At 37.2% G+C, this 17,020-nt stretch overlaps 1 protein-coding gene across 3 annotated transcripts; it reads right to left on the reverse strand.

The window, feature by feature from the left end:
* LOC109849382 (amidase 1) lies at positions 908-12,989 on the reverse strand. 3 transcript variants are annotated; one of them, XM_020419202.1, is made up of 9 exons: positions 12,802-12,987; positions 12,551-12,703; positions 4,537-4,661; positions 3,707-3,832; positions 2,932-3,114; positions 2,572-2,719; positions 2,186-2,354; positions 1,483-1,617; positions 908-1,330 (listed from the first exon to the last, which is right to left on the reverse strand). In XM_020419202.1, the coding sequence occupies exons 1-9, from the start codon at positions 12,915-12,917 to the stop codon at positions 1,178-1,180; spliced, it is 1,308 nt and encodes a 435-aa protein (XP_020274791.1). In that variant the 5' UTR covers positions 12,918-12,987; the 3' UTR covers positions 908-1,177. The 3 variants fall into 3 exon arrangements, with proteins under 3 accessions (XP_020274791.1, XP_020274793.1, XP_020274792.1); XM_020419203.1 differs by having other exon boundaries at positions 1,178-1,382; positions 12,802-12,989; XM_020419204.1 differs by lacking the exon at positions 3,707-3,832 and having other exon boundaries at positions 12,802-12,988.

A 17,020-nucleotide genomic window follows, 5' to 3' on the forward strand; every position in this document is an offset into this window, starting at 1 on the left:
CAGCCATTCATGACATATGAATCATTCACGACCACGCAGATCACAGAATCAATGCCCTTAGCTTTAAATTTGTCGATATTGTTCTTGTAGCTAGGGACATGTTGCGTTGAGCAAACACCAGCGTATATTCCCTGGGCAAATTATGTATTCATTCGGTAAATGCAGCAACTGAGGCAAACCAATATGGTTAACAGCAACTGACCACTGCAACACTGGATCCACTGGAAGAACCTCCATGTACTTGATCACGTGCAATGGGGTTAGTGGGTGTTCCATAATGGTAAGGTACCAGTAGGCCAATTCATCCATGACAGTTTTACCGAGGCAAGTGGCGCCAGCTTCAAGAAGTGCCATAACAGCAGGGGCTGTCGATTTGGCTGGTTCATGGGTCTTAGCCCAGTCTGGATTCCTGAACCCCGTCACATAACCACTGAATCTAATCACCAAAATCAATTCACACGTTAAGAAGAAGAAGAAGGGGGCAAAAAAAAAAAAAAAGAGGATATTTTTGAATGAACGTGAGATGAAGAGAAGAACCCACATATCTTTGACGGCAGGGGTGAGGCCTTGTAAAGGTAATGGAGGGTCACGTGGAGAAATAGGTAGAGGCTTGAGTTCAAATCTTTGGATGAAGGCTCCATACTCTCTTCTTCACTTTCATCTCCCATCATATTCCCTATTCTTCCTCTCTGGTTTCGGCAGCTTAGCTATTTGGATATATAGGCTCTCTCTTGCTGACCACTTGTCGTCATCCATCGTCATCAAGAAGATAGAATAGTAAACTATTTATGATCAATAAAACATTTTCAAATTAATAAAGCGTTAGAAATTGTAGAAAGAGTCAATATAATCATTTACAATTCATTTATGGAAGGCAAAATAATCAGCCAGAGATCTGACACAGATATCTTCAACTCCATTCAGAAAATACATTTTCACAAAATGAACAAAAGTCCAGTTACATGAAAAACTGTCGCTGAGTATGATACAGTAGGAGTACAAACTTCTCTTCTATGTTTTACATGCTTACAACACTGAAAGGGCATTTAGGAAGCACACTAAGCCCAAAAAACTTCATGATTCCCTACCGCCCTATATTATGCAAGAAAGCTCAATGAAAGAGATAGACTTTGTACTCTCCTCAATTCTTTCTCTCAGTATAAACGAATAACTAAGATTAACAATCCATTTTCCATACAGTTCTAGCTTGCTCTCTCATAGTAGCATAAAGAGAATCAGCAAGATTGAGAAGAAAATGATCTGCTCCATGTTTTGCCACTAGTGAAATTGAAACTGGAAGATTATTATGCATACCAAGTGGAATCGTAACCTGTAAAATAGTGAAATATTATAATATCATGCAAGACTGGTGGAACCGTAACCTGTGAAATAGCAAAATATTATAATATCATGCAACACAAGTTATTTTATTTTGATTTGAAGAATTTAAAACTCTGAATCACAATTAATATATTTAAGTACCTGGCAAAACCCAGACATTCCCGCAATTGAGAGCAGGCAAAATGCTTTAGCTCGAAAATTTTCCAGTGTAACAGCCTCCGTGTTGACTTTAGGCGGAGGACCAGGAAGAGTAGGGATTGCAAGCACCCCATAATTCTTCAAAAAGTAAATTTTGGAGAAAAGAAGGAAACATAAGAATGAATATAACAGTAAAAATCTATGAACAATGAACCAACACAGAAGGAGAGTTCAAGTGCTTGAGATAAGTAAGACGAAGAATAGAAAGCTATGAGTCTATGACATTACCATACAAAAAGTTGATTTTTGGAATTAGAGGTATAAAGTAAATGATCTAATCAATATCCTTATAATACAAATTATTTGAACATCTGATCAAGAACAAGACTGAAGCAGAATAGCAGTTTTACATGCGTTCCTTTCACAAGATATATGCATGTGCCTTTCATGGAATCATTAACTACATTGATCTATGTGAGGTTAAAATTCCATACCTCAGAAAACTGAATTTTGCAATCACATTTTTGATCTGTTCTTCATCCTAGGTCTGTGGTTAGGCTAAATAAGATGTTGGTGAACCTACTGATCAAATGGTAACTTCTCTAGAGAAACAGACACTTAGTTTCAGAAAGTATGAAAAAGCAGAGATATCCATGATGAAATAAACATGAAAGAGTTATTAGCAAAGGATAAGAATAAGAGCTACCTCTAGAAGAGCAGTCAAGGCAACCTGAAGCTCACTCTTCAATGTCCTGTAGCACTCTATATTTTCATCTGTTGCATTAACAGCTTCTGCAATTCTTTCTGAAATTCCAGGCCCAAATTTCGGTTTTGTTGTATTAATCCATTCTCCATGATTTTCTTTGAACTCAAACCTATATGTATGGCATAATGTTTTTAGAAACAATAGTATCATGGGAATTAAATCACATGCAGAATGGCATTGACAACCACAAGAAATAAATAAAAGAAGAGTACAAAATTGCTAGTAATATAATAGTACACCAAGGATAATCATGTTAATCCTATAAGGCTATAACGAGCAACTAGACAATATCACTTGCAGGTAATTTATGGAAACAAATTTCACACCTTTGGATTGACCGCATGGCATATGATACAGCTCCAAGAGCTGGTATGGTAGAAGCTTGGCTTTCTGAGAGTTTACTTATGATAGTTCTTGAGCTTGGAACTTCATTATAAACATAGTTGCCAAGATTTTGACGCTTTATTCTGTCACCTGCAGAAACTATTATTAGCACGATTCATATCCTGAGGAATGTGCAACACTTAGGGTTTGAACCTGTGCATTCAGAAGCTGTAACTTCCTCTTTACAATTCTACCAAGATCGTCTCACCAAAAAACACCATCTCTTTGTTTATTAGTAGAATGTCATAATATAAAACACCAGACCAAACATATAATTAAAAAGAGTGAAAAAAAGCACTTACACCCATACATATTTTCCAAAGAACTAATGAGGATCTGAGAAAGTTGGTCGCTTGGAGAAACTAAAAGCTGGAAACAATCTTCAGGAATAATTACATGAGTAGGCTGTTGCATAGCTTCGATAGGTGACGGCAACAATACACGCGCAACAAGAGCTAAGGTAGAAGGATCTCTCGCAAACCATCCTAGAAAAGTTGTGACAAATAACATCAGGATCAAACTAGAGAAGATGTGAATCTAAGTCATGGATTTTCATAGAATTAACGAAGATGAGAAATTATTGTCCATCTAGATCTCATCCCTAAATTTGTTGTCTTTAATCGGTGCGTCCACTTGAGAATTAAGCAACAATACTGCATTTAACAGAGCGAAAAGTAAAATTGACTAATAATCATCGAAACATGCTGGATTCTTAAGTACAAAGTTGAAAGAAAAAAAAGATGCAACTCACATTAGTATAAATATGAAAGTTATGAGTCTTATGAGTAAAGTGAGATATTTCTTTTTACACTACGAAGATATCCACTATAGATAAGATGATATATTTGATAATCTTGCTTTATTGACTATTAAAATTAGAGAATCACACATGTCCATGTGTCATTTTGAATCTGTTGAACATATGTTAATGAAAAATAGAGAGGCCAATACAAACATCGAGTAAAAGTTCAAAGATAAGTATATCCAAATTTCTCTTCAAAGCTGATTAAGATGTTGGATTATCCTACTTCTCTAAAGAAGTGCATTGATCAAGGATGTAACTTATAATGTTATTACCAACGGTATCAAAGCTCTCAGCCATAGGGATGACTCCACTGGAAGATACAGCGCCATGTGAAGGCCGGATACCAAAAATTCCACAATATGCTGCAGGAACCCTTACACTTCCCCCAGTATCAGTACCTGTTAAAAGAATATAACACAATTGAAAATTGACATAATCCTCATGAAGTCTCTTTCTCCCCCATTAGATGGGATCGGATAACAAACAACACCATCTCAAAAAGCACCTCAGGAATTGTTGAAGTTTTTGTGACAAGTAAATAACTTGAAGCCAACCCTCAACATATTGGTGGCAAGTTCATAGGTAAGACAACTATGATCAAGTGAATGTTTATTCCAGTACCGATAAGATTATTGCTGAATTATATTGTGTATAATGAGAATAAGAAAAAGGGACTCTTATCATCCTCAATAAACTATAAAATTCTTGTTATTTGTTTATATTTTAGTGAATTGGTTATATAGGAAAATAACTTGTAGGATCTTTTAGACAAGGAAAACTCATGACAATTCAAGAAACTTTCCAGTGATTTAACGTCTCGACTCGTATTCAGTCATGCACAAAAACTGTTACATATTTACAAAATAATAATCATAAATCCACACTTCACTTCAAACTAGGATTTAAAAAGGGGGGGAAACCGTTGTGTCAATCCAAGATTCAGCTCATAAAGTAGATGCTGAAACATTAAACTACAACATACAACCCTCACTTAAACTTTGAAATTATTTGTAACTTCTATTAAAGGGGCTTTAATTAAAAAAACAATGGATATGACAAAATGGTAAATAAACTCAAATTAGATAAAGAGATAATCGATCACCTAGAGAGAAATCAACGAGCCCAGCTGCAACCGCCACAGCTGATCCACTGGAAGACCCTCCTGGCACTCGACCCGGTGCAACAGGGTTAGGGGGCGTCCCATAATGGAAGTTCTCTCCATTAATGCTGCAAAGATTAAAAGTTTGGGGTTGCTCAGATCTACGAAATTGCTCATTAGCTCCTTAAATCCTAGGGTTATTGCTATTTGGTCTCTCATCCGCCAAAATACCATCAGCTAATAATTTTTTGAAGGGTTATTTGCGATTTTGCACTCTAAAGCTTACATCTCTTCTAAGTTTTGATACCCCAAAGTTCTTTTGACGGACAAATTTTCAAAACCAACCCCTTTCAACATTTAATCCCAAAAACCAACCTCTTTTGCACTTAATTTTAAAAACCGACCTGGTTTCAGCCCTGGCGCTGAAACCAGGTTGGTTTTTGACAATAAAATTTAGAAACTTTACGGGAGTTGAACTCCCGTGATGTTTTAGCAGATTGTTAACAATCTGCTAAAACATCACTGGAGTTCAACTCCCATGGAGTTTTATTGATTAAACAAACTTCACGGGAGTTGAACTCCCGTGAAGTTGTATTTGTTGAACAAACTTCACGGGAGTTCAACTCCCGTGAAGTTTGTAACATGTCAGTCCAATTTTCAGAGAGCTAACTCTCGGAAAAATTTTGACTGTAACTCCACGGGAGTTCAACTCCCGTGGAGTTGTAGACGCCTATTTAAGGCCCAGCCCCGTGAAATCATCACCCAACCCGCACCCCTCCTCACCCATTCCCAAACCGAAAACTCTAACCCTCTCTTCACTGTTCCCCACCGCTCCCCACCGCTATCGCCGAAGTTCCCGCCGTCCCCGGTCATCATCCTCACCGAAGTCATCACCTAACCCGCACCCCTCTCTGACCCGTTCCCAAACCGAAACCCTAACCCTCTTTCCCCACCACCACTAACTCCGTCGTCGCCGGTCCCCACCGTCGTCGCTGAAGTCCCCCCCGCTGGCGGTCATCATCCTCACCAGAGTAGATCGTTCTCGCCGCCGTCATCACCGAAGATCATCGGAAATTAGGAAAAATTTAAGGTAAAATCTTTTAAAAAAAAATTCCTCCTAAATTCTTATATAGTCTCACTATATCATGATGATTACTTGGAAAAATTAGATTTTAGAAATTACTTGTGAATTATTTGGGAAGATTGTGAAGAAAATTTAAATAATTTTGTGTATTTAGAGGGGAAATTATCAAAAAATGTAAATGTTAGTGTTACTACATATGTTTGATATTGATATATGAATTTAGTTAAAATTATGGGTTCTTAAAATTGATAAGATAGGATTTAATGGTAAGTAACATTTTTTTAAAGTTTTTTCGTGTAATATTAATCGTGAATTTTTTACTCTTCAGAGGTAATGATGAACGATCGAATCGTAATTCTTTGTTCATATGATGGGAAGATTAACTATCTCGAAAATAATATGCCCGTTTATGAAGGAGGTGTGACGAGACCGTTGTTTATAATAAAATCGTGTACTTTTGATGAATTGGTTAATGAATTACACAAACTTACATTAACCAACTCACATGAGTATCACCTCAATGTTATTTGTAATTATCCTGTTGCGGGGAATAGAACAAACGACATTCAAATATCAAGTGACTATGATATGGGTCTTATTAGAGTGTTACACGGTGAGGGGCGTTCGGTTGAATTGTTCATTAAAAAACATCAGAAGAATTTGGGCAAATCGTTGAATAACGATGGAATGTACTCCCGCATGTTGGAGGACCTTGAAGTTGACTCCGTCGGCTTTTTATCTCCGCAATAAGATGAAGGTTGGACACAATCACAATACATGAGCAGTCATTCGATGGTAGGCATTTCAAATGCTTTCGATACTAATACGGCCCATCAAGAAGATAATGCAAGTGTCGAATCCGAGAATGATGATGAAGATGACGGTTTACAAATTAATAGTATGGCGATGATAGATTGCGATGAAGGGGACAACCAGCACATTGATAGATGTTATACTAATAATAAGTATGTTGTCTTAGAGGATCTACCACCCGATGAACTTCAAGGAGAATGGATTGATAACTCCATGATGAAAAATGTTTCTATTAGCACTAATAGCGGTGATGCTACACAGGACGAGGACTTCTCATTCATGAAGGGGGATCTTTTTGAAAGTAAGGAGAAATTGATTTATGCGCTTCGCTCGTATGCCATTGCCAAAAATATCAAGTTTAGGCCAACAAAAAATAACACAACAAGCTATTATGTGATTTGTTTTTATCGTAAAGATGGTGAAGACGAAGATAATGGTGGACACCATGATGGCAATGCGAAATGTCCTTGGAAGTTTAATTCACGTTCGAGTGTAAGAGTAGGTGGGCATTTCAAAATCACGGCATACAACGGACTCAACACATGTAGCAATCCTCGATTGGAGATAAATAAAAAGTATGCGTCCTCTTCTTTTATATATCGATTGATTTTACCGTATCTAAGGGAGGATCTTGATCTAAGGGCAAAAGATATTCGTCTTTTAGTGCATAAAACAACCAACTTAGATGTATCATATAACAAGTGTTGGAATGCTAGGAGCACTGTTTTAAAAAACATCCGTTTAGTCCGCTTAGACGTACGCCTAGGCCTAGACGGTATCTAGGCCGCCTAACTAGCGCCTAGCGTCTAGACGATATTTAGACAGCTCATCTAGATTTTACGAGCGTTTAGAGGAACATTATCTGTTTACGTGGATTACACCCTGTAGGCATTGGTTGTGATTTTATGTGTTGTAGCCTACACGTCCTCCAAACTCCATTAACCTCCAAATATGAACACCTCCACTAGCTTCTCTGACCTTCAGTAAAACCTCATTGACCACCACTTAAATGAAGAAAAAAATCTGCCTAGACACCAGTCCGGCATCTAAGCTTTCTATAACATTAACATTCACTATCAATTATTATAATTAAAAATAAAAAAGAAAACATCTTAGACTCTAACATTGTTAATTATTATTTTAGCTATTTAGTATCTAGGTATGCAGATTTATTGTGGAACTAAGATTGCTATCTTTTTTTGAAAATTTATATAAATTAATACATATTTTTATCAATTATTATAATTAAATAATTTAAAAATAGTCAAACGTCTGGGCACACGTCCAGGGGTCTAGGCGCTAGGCGCTTGCTCAAACGTCTAGTCTGCCTAACGTCTTCTGCAATATTACCGAGCTCCCCCGATCTCTGTAACTACTAACAAGGTAAAAAATACTTCTTAAATATCTATTTAAGTTAGTTAACAACAGTAACTTAAACTTAAGAAGTGTAAGTTAACAGTAAACTTAAGTTTAAGTTTAAGTTAGACTTAAGTTTAAGCTAACAGTAAACTTAAGTTTAAGTTTAAGTTAATATTAAGTTTTTTGTTGATGGTACACTTAAGTTTAAGTAAACAGTAAACTTAAGTTAACAATATTTTAGTTAACAGTAAACTTAAGTTTAAGTTTATTATTAACTTAAACTTAACAGTAACTTATAAGTTAACAGTAATTTGAGTTGAAAATGAACTTTTCACTGTTGAGATGAACTTATAATTTGAGCTGAGAAGTATAAACATACAAAGAGCTATTGTAATTGGTAAACTAAACAATTTAGTTAATAGTATTGGTATTTTAGTATTTATGCATCTTTGATTGAGTATATATATATTTATCTTCAAGTATCACAATTAAAAAAATAAAAAAGAAAAAAACGCCCAGAAACCGCTGAAGCGCCCGCCTAGGTGACTAAACGCTGGGCGTCAAGTCCGACGCCTAGAAACGTTCAGCGTTTAACGTAACAATGGCTAGGAGGAAGACGATGATAAAAATATTCGGGGATTGAGACAAAACTTATGAGATCTTACCACATTATCTTGAAGCACTCAAAAAATAAAATCTTGGGACTGCCTATGAAGGCAATGTACCCAACTACAATGGATTCCTTGTTCACATGTTATCGCGACTTGTTCTGATCTACATGGTGGTGTGAGGATTTCACATTATGAGTTCATCACGAGTTGGTATTCTACTTACAACTATTAACAAATGTACAAAGAGTATTTTCGTCTACCATATGATAGTCGACATTGGACACAAGATGGGTCACAGATATTACCTCTTTTGTATAAAAGGTCGGCGGGGCGCCTTCGTACCATACGAATTAGAAATAGTATGGATGACGATCGTGAAGGAATTAGGAGGAGAAATAAGTGCAGTAGATGCGATCAATCGGGCCACAATAAAAAACAGTTGTCCAGCTAGGATTAGACGTTGATTTGTAATTTGTAGCATTTCGTACTGTGTTTGTTTTCGTATGACATTCGTAATTATAATTTGTAGCGTTTCGTACTATGTTTGGGATCTAATTTTAATGTTTGGTTTCAAATTATTCTTTCTTCACATTGCGCATTCATTTGTTGTAATATGTTTTTTATATATGACTAAGTCAGTCATTCAACTGAAATATCTAACACATTGTACATTGTCCTCTAATATTTTAATCTCTGATATATTCATTATGGATCCGAGACCGATACATCCCGATGTTTTGTACCTCCAGACGAGACATTGTTCAAACCATATTTGCTCAGGACAGGTAAAACGTTTTTGGTATATATATTCCTTAGCATTTGCACTAATTTTAATTTTTCTTAATATACTTAACCAATTTTGTTTGATGTGTAGCCCGTACCAGACATCACCATGGTCGATCATTCCCAGAGTCATTCGACTTGGGTCATTAAGGATGAGAGAGTACTACAGCTGACAGCTCAGGCTGGGTTTCAGGAGTGTTCGACAGTGCAATATATTAGGCTTGATTGGCCGCTTATCACCAAGGTTTTAAATGTCGCCCGACATGTCCGACATGTCGGCCGACATATCGGTTTGAGGGCTTGACCGACACGACATGGACGTTTTCAACTCGTATATCGGTTTTCAGGGCCAAATCGGAAATATCAGGGTCATATCAGGCATATCAACCTATTTTTTAGCTTTGAAAAATCGACCGATATAGTATTTTTTTTTAAGATCTGTTTTTTGTTATCGGGTTTGGGTTTAGTGATAAATACTCAAACTCGTTTGACCCGTTCTCATGTTTAAGGGTTTCTTATGAACCCGATAGAAAGAATTTATGAACCTAAATCCATATATTCTTTACTTTTTTATATGTTTAGTCTATAGAATTTATAAAGTATGTTTATATTGAATTTATGAATGCTTAGATTATATTTAAGACATGATATTATACATATACACACTACTCGATATGGCAATCCGATATTTAGTCAATGTCCCCCGATATATCCCCGATTTTCTTTATCCGATATGGATTTCAGCCATCCGACATGAACCCGACATCCGACATTTAAAACCTTGCTTATCACTGCACTGATTGAGAGGTGAAGGCCAGAGACCAACACTTTTCACAGGCATATAGGGGAGTGTATCATCACCTTACAGGACGTAACCGTCATATTTGGGCTCCGCATCGATGGCCTGACAGTTACGGACACCGATGACCATAATTGGGCTGAGGTATGTGTTAAGCTTCTTAGTCAGGTACCCGACTTGAGGAGTGGTGCGATAAAACTATGGTGGCTTCGTCAGACATTTCAGGGAGATATACCACCATATGCCTCCATTAAGACGCTTGAGTTTCAGGCTCGTGCATACATACTGCACATGATAGGGTGCATGCTATTTCCTGATGCAAGCAAGACTCTTGTACATGCACGATGACTGTCACTGCTGGAGGATTTTGGTGTATGCGACGCACTATCGTGGGGCAGTACGGTGTTGACGTACTTGTATAGAAAACTGGGTAGAGTATCCTTAATGGAGAATAAAGAATTCAAGGGATGCTGCACGTTGATCCAGATTTGGTCATGGGAGCACATTCATGTTAGCAGACCGACTTTGCTTATGCACCGTGACTTACAGAGACAGTTTCCTTTGGCATACAGGTATAATTGTCCACACAATTTTATTTAACTGAATTTGAACTCATATATTCTTTATGCCAAATAGGTATAACGTGTGGTACGCTAACTACAAATCAGCGACGCGACATCGTGAGTTTTACCGAAATGAGCTTGATGTCCTCCAACACGAAGAGGTAAATATAAAACTCGATGTTGTTATGAATATTATAGTTTTGTTGTTGATACTGATAAATATTTTATCTTATTTCAGTTCAAGTGGAGAGCCTATTCATCGCCGGAGCTCGATATGCATACTCTTGTACCTATCTGTCGAGATAGTCCCGACTTGTGAAGAGCCAGAGTTTCATTGATCTGTCAGGAGATTGTGGAGATGCATGTCCCCGACCATGTGCAACGGTAAGTTCTAATCTCTCAGCATGTATCAGAGCCTGTCGAGCATATCGATCGTCGACGACGACCTACATCGCATCGTACCGACTGGGCCGTAGTCCGTATGGCCTACATAGACAGGTGGACTCACATGTGGGATTTTATATAGGTTACAAGAGACACAGCTGTTGATTATACCGCGTATATGCGTTGGTATTGGGATATCACACGTAGATGGATCACGCGTGACCCACAACCATCAGCTGAACACATGTCACGTCCACCGACAGACAGTTACATCCCTAGTGGGATGATTGAGAGAGATTGTGTAAGTTTCTAAGATAAATTATAATATTTTTTATATAGATGGTACTTAATAAATTGTTTACCTCGTAGGTCCGTGCTTTTTGATAGCATTGAAGCTGATATTGATGCGCACATGCCTGAGATTCAGGATTCGATAGTGTCAGGGGTCTTCACCAGGATCAAGAAGACAATAGCACAGGTGTTTCATAAGACTCACGTTGATGAGTTTGCAGACCGTGAGGACATGTCTCGATCATTTGGGCAAGCGTACACGCGATGACGATGACCATGTGACGATGAAGTCGACACTTCGCATGCTGATGGAACCGGCATTTCGCATGCTAATGGACCCGACACTTCGCAACCTCATACACAGGGGGTGGAGAAGAGCGAGGGGGAGGGGGAAGAGAGGGAGAGGAAGGAGAGGATCTATTTTGGGTTATATGTGAGCTTATCTTGTTAAAATTTGTAACTTTTATAAATTTTCAAATACTATACTTTTGTGGATCAATTATTGTTATATATGTACTCTTTGTGAGTATTGTTTGATTCGTGTTTAATTCATGGTTGAATTATGTATATATTGTTGTAATTCAGTGTATATGAGATCTATCGTTAACAGGTAAATATAATGTATATGAGGTATGTTGCGTACAGAACATGCACAGGCTGTTGTGCATGGTTTGTGAAACCTGCAACTCCACGGGAGTTGAAGTAAAAAAAATTTGAGAGTTGGCTCTCTGAAAATTGGACTGAAAGTTTTTGGCATATTACAAACTTCCCGGATGTTGAACTCCCGTGAAGTTTGTTCAACAAACACAACTTCACGGGAGTTCAACTCCCGTAAAGTTTGTTTAACCAATAAAACTTCACGGGAGTTGATTCAACTCCCGTGAAGTTTTAGCAGATTGTTAAAAATATGCTAAACTTCACGGGAGTTCAACTCCCGTGTAGTTTCGAATTTTTTTTCTTCAAAAATCGACCTGGATTCAGTGTCAGAACTGAAACCAGGTCGGTTTGTGAAATTAAATGCAAAAGAGGTCGGTTTTTGGGATTAAATGTTGAAAGGGGTTGGTTTTGAAAATTTGTTCTTCTTTTGACACTTTAATACCCAGAGCGTACACTTTTCTTGACTTTATATCCCAAACTTTTTTTGACACTTTGATACCCAAAAGTTCATACATTTCCCAACGTATATACCCAAAAGTTTCCAAATCTTTTTAACTTTGACGCCTCGAAGTTCACATACTTCTAACTTCGATATCCTAAACTTTGGGGGTATCAAAGTGTCAAAAATAAAACTTTGGGGGTGCCGAAGTCGAGTCGATGATAGAAAGCGGACCTGTAGGCCAATTCATCCATGACCGTTTTGCCGAGACAAGTAGCGCCAGCTTCAAGAAGGGCCGCAACAGCGGGGGCTGTGGATTTGGCCGGTTCGTGGGTCCTGGCCCAGTCCGGGTTCCCGAACCCGGTGACGTGGCCGCTGACATCGAATCTGATCGCCGCCAAATATGCTAACGTTAGCAAAGGAGAAAAGAAAAAAAAAAGAGGAAAGGTTTGGGGAGGGGGAAAGAATGAAAGCCGAGAACGCACATATCTTTGACGGCGAAGGTGAGGCCCTGTAGCGGTAATAAGGGAGGGTCAGCCGGAGAAGTCGGAGGTTTGAGTTCAAATCTTTGGACGAAGGCTCCTTCGTACTCCTCTTCCATCTTTTAATCCCCCCTCCCTCTCTGCTATCGGCGGCAGCTTGGATTAGGCTCCCTGTCTCTTACACTTGGCTGACCACTAGTTTTACCTGCACTTATTGATTCTGCAACGTAGAGGGAGGATAACGGGCTGGACAAGTGCGGCCTAATTAATAAGCAGCTCTAGTTGAGGCCCAATTTAGAAATGGCCCAGTGTAATTCTTTACACGGTTATTTGCATATATATACCCCCCCTTACGTCATTGCTGTTGGAAAAAGTTGATAATAAATAATGATATAATAATATACTATACAATATTACAATCATTATAATATTATTAATTTTTATAAATGATATATACTAAATTAATAATTATGAAATGTTATGTAATAGTAATATGTTAGTAATAAAATAATAACACTATAATAATAAAGTAATAGGATATTATATAGTACGTGTAATGTAGTATATAAAATATTGATATATTTGTTGGTGCGGCTGGAGGTCACACAGTCAAATATGCATCTGTGATGGGACGAGATGATGATGGATGGATGAAGGGGCCGCTTTCTTCCCTGACTTTATGTCTAGTTCTTGAATTGGGGTATCTGCTCAGCCTGCACAGGAAAAGACTCGTGAGAGGCCGGGGTTTGCATCCCCCGTGGTACCTCCGACGATCAAGCCAGCTGGTGAACTTGAATGGGGTAAATAAGAACTATGAGAGTTCTTGTGCATGGCGATTGCTTAAGGATTAGATTTGGAAATCAAGATCTTTTTTGCAAGGTAGAATAATACTTGTATTTATACCTGTGGGGATGAGGGGTGGAACCGTCATTCTAGCCGAGCACAGGATGACGGTGAAGAAGCGTGTACTGGCAGTTACGTCATCACTTGCTGTACATGTGTCGGCTGGAGACTAGCTGCGTGATTGACGCTGACATGATGTTATGCGTGCCGCGCGAAGCACAACATGACCCAATAAGTCATGAAGACTGTCGGGGCAGAGGCATGATGATGCCTGACAAGCATTGATGCGATCTTGACACGTTGTCAGCGAGGATAAGCTCGAGGAAAAGGTTGTCCTCTGACTTGGCCAAGAAGTAACGTCTTTCGAGTCGGCTGCGTAAGGCGTCTGGCAAATGGTAGAGTGGACTCGTGGCGAGTCGTCTTCGACAAAAAGAGGGGTCGGCAAGTTTCCCCTTTCGAGTCGACATGAAGGAATGTCGAGTCGTAGAGTTGGCGGAGTGGCCGTTCGTGCTGGTCTCTGACCGTCAAATTGATTGGGGGATATCATGTAGCATACTTGTTCGTTACTTGACAATGAGCTTGTACTTTTAGCGAATGGGAACACCATAACAATATTATATAATAAATAATATAATATATAATAAAGTAAAATAATTTATTACCAATAAAGGTTAATGTGTAACATTAATATATTCATAATATAGTAATTTTTATTTATATAATAAACTACTACTATAATATTACAATATTATTATAAAGTTAGAAATTATAATATATTTATATAACGTTAAATACTTATAATATATTAATTTATTAATAACATACTAGTAATAACATAATAGCATATATATATATATATATATATATATATATATATATATTATATATATATATATTGATAATAGTATAATATATATATTAATAATAAATAATATTATTTTAAAAATTATATAATATATAACAATAGAAAATTGATATACGCAAAATAATTAAATATATTATTATTTAAAATAATACTTATTAATTATATTATAATGTAATTTATTAAGTTACAATATAATATTATAATATATTAACAATATTATATTGCATTATATTTAATATTAAGTAATACTGTAATAATATAAAGTAAATATTTATACAAATTTATTTAAAATATATTCTATTATAATTAATATATAATATATTAATAATATGTTTAATACTAATGTTGTAATGGATCAAACTATTGTTGACAAAAAGCACTCAACATAGTGACTTCGGAAACGCTTTAGGGAGAAAACACAACATCATCGTGTTTTTTTACAAAAACAAAAACACACCAAAGAAAACGCCATGACATCCAAATGAAGTCTTAGTTTTTAACCTTTGCAGAATGTTAGACAGGGAAGCTACGTTTTAGTGGCCACGGACTTCGCAAGCAACGGTTTCGACTTTATCTTCATCTCGTAGTCGTAGGGAGGACAGGGTGGATGCCTTTCTCCAATGAGAGGTGCAGTGTCACAAGTCTCATCACCTCCGAGGAGCATTTTGTGTTGCAGAGGTTTGAGAATGAGCTTATATTTGAATATGAGGAGCTGTTATTAGATTCTCTTGCTTTATGACAATTTTTCGTAATCTTCTTTGATGCGTCTGAAATAGCTAAAATGAAAGAACAAAAGCGAATTATGAAAGATTGATGATCTCGGTAAAATGCTTGTCTGCTATCTATTTTAGTCACTGGCAAGGGAAATTGCTGGGATTGGAACTACATTGAAGAATGCAGTTGGATTTGTATTTTTTTTATGCAGTGGAGTTCCAAATCGAGCGAAATTATGAATGGAGCTGTGTTTGTAAGATTTGATCCGCATTGAGACACAAGCTACGCTACAAGTTGCCGAAAGTACTTGACTCGCCATATCTTTTATGGTAGTTCAAATGCGTACGACCTCATCACTTTGCTCGAACAACTAATGTTGTAAAATCCGACCATAGCCGATGGAGAATGGACGAATGGTATATCGCTTGGAAAAATCATACTGCAATCAAAGTCTATACGACCTTCAATAGCAATACTTTTTAGAAATTTGGATTAACATCCAACTGCATCGATTAAGTTTGCAATCCATTTGATTGCCACTTCGACTTTGCTTTATAACGAACCAAACGATTTCTCATTTGCTATAGTTGAAGCCGCATACAACCTTGTCAAAGTGCACAGATGTTAAAAGACAATCAGCCTGTGGTAAGTCAGTCTAGAGCTACGAACAAAGCAAGCTCCCCAGTTGCTTGAACTAGGGAATAAACACGTAACTGTCTTGATCAACACACAAGAAAACGGATTTATAATTTCGGCGCCGCAAGAAAGAATCACCTTTTCTGCTGAGCTTCAGTGCGAAAAGCTACAGAACTTTTTTCAATTCTTATAATAAGGGTAGACTACAACTGACAAAAGAGGGGCAAGAAAACTAGAAATTTGGATGCAAAGGATTACATTCAAATAACACGCCCATGTCGAGTAGCAAAGAACCAAAGCTAATGTTTGTTGTCCATTGCTCACTAATGGACCGCTAACTTATTATAGGAAATGCAAGATGTTGAGAAACTGAACAAGTTAACTGATGTTTCGTAGTCTCCAAGAGAAGGTTAGATTAGATCTGGTCCAGGATTACCTCTCCACCAGAAACCTTGAATTCGGAAGGAACTTTCTCAACATTAAGAACTTTGATCTTTCCATCCACAACATAGGCTGACCACCTGCCAAATAATCAAAATTGTTAAGCATGCTGGTCTATGTAGTCATATCCTAATATAGTATAATACCATAATGATACCGAACCAGACAAGATACAATTATGAAGAAAGATGACCATAACTTTGTTCTTCCCTTGATTTAAAATTTTATAAACAAGGAAGCCAAATGTTTCCTTCTAAAGAAATGCCCTCAGTATAAATTTGTTTAGTCCTCGTGAGATAAGTTTCAATGAGCAAATGAAATATTTACTCCCAGAGGAGTTTCTTCTCAAACTTATCATATCCCCATCTAAATTTATCATTTTCTCATAAGAGTAATTTCAACTGACAAACAAGATATTTACTCCAATAGGAGGATCTTGTCAAATTTATCATGACATCGGTCAATTTGGGTAGGCTACAAAACATCACGGAATCGTCGAAGAGTAACAACGTTGAGAGCACAACGTAACTGTAATTCAGTAGAGAAGAATATCTTGCTCAAACACTATCCAATGTCATTTCAGCTTAATACCATATTAAACACACCAAAGTTCCATCCTAACAGTCATTTGAAAGCTTTTATCGTTCTATCAAGATCCTCATTATTCTATTAAAGTACATATAATCAGCAGGCAAGCAATGCTCTAATAATGATTCAGGTGAT

Source organism: Asparagus officinalis, chromosome 7 (assembly GCF_001876935.1).
Source record: "Asparagus officinalis chromosome 7, Aspof.V1, whole genome shotgun sequence".
Lineage (NCBI taxonomy): Eukaryota > Viridiplantae > Streptophyta > Magnoliopsida > Asparagales > Asparagaceae > Asparagus > Asparagus officinalis.

Excerpts from the sequence above, each read along its gene's own strand:
- LOC109849382 (XM_020419202.1), bottom strand. The coding sequence starts at position 12,917 with ATGGAAGAGGAGTACGAAGGAGCCTTCGTCCAAAGATTTGAACTCAAA. Across the intron at positions 3,115-3,706 it reads TGAGAGCTTTGATACCGTTG|GATGGTTTGCGAGAGATCCT; the intron begins GTAATAACATTA and ends CAACTTTTCTAG. Across the intron at positions 2,355-2,571 it reads GCCATGCGGTCAATCCAAAG|GTTTGAGTTCAAAGAAAATC; the intron begins GTGTGAAATTTG and ends CCATACATATAG.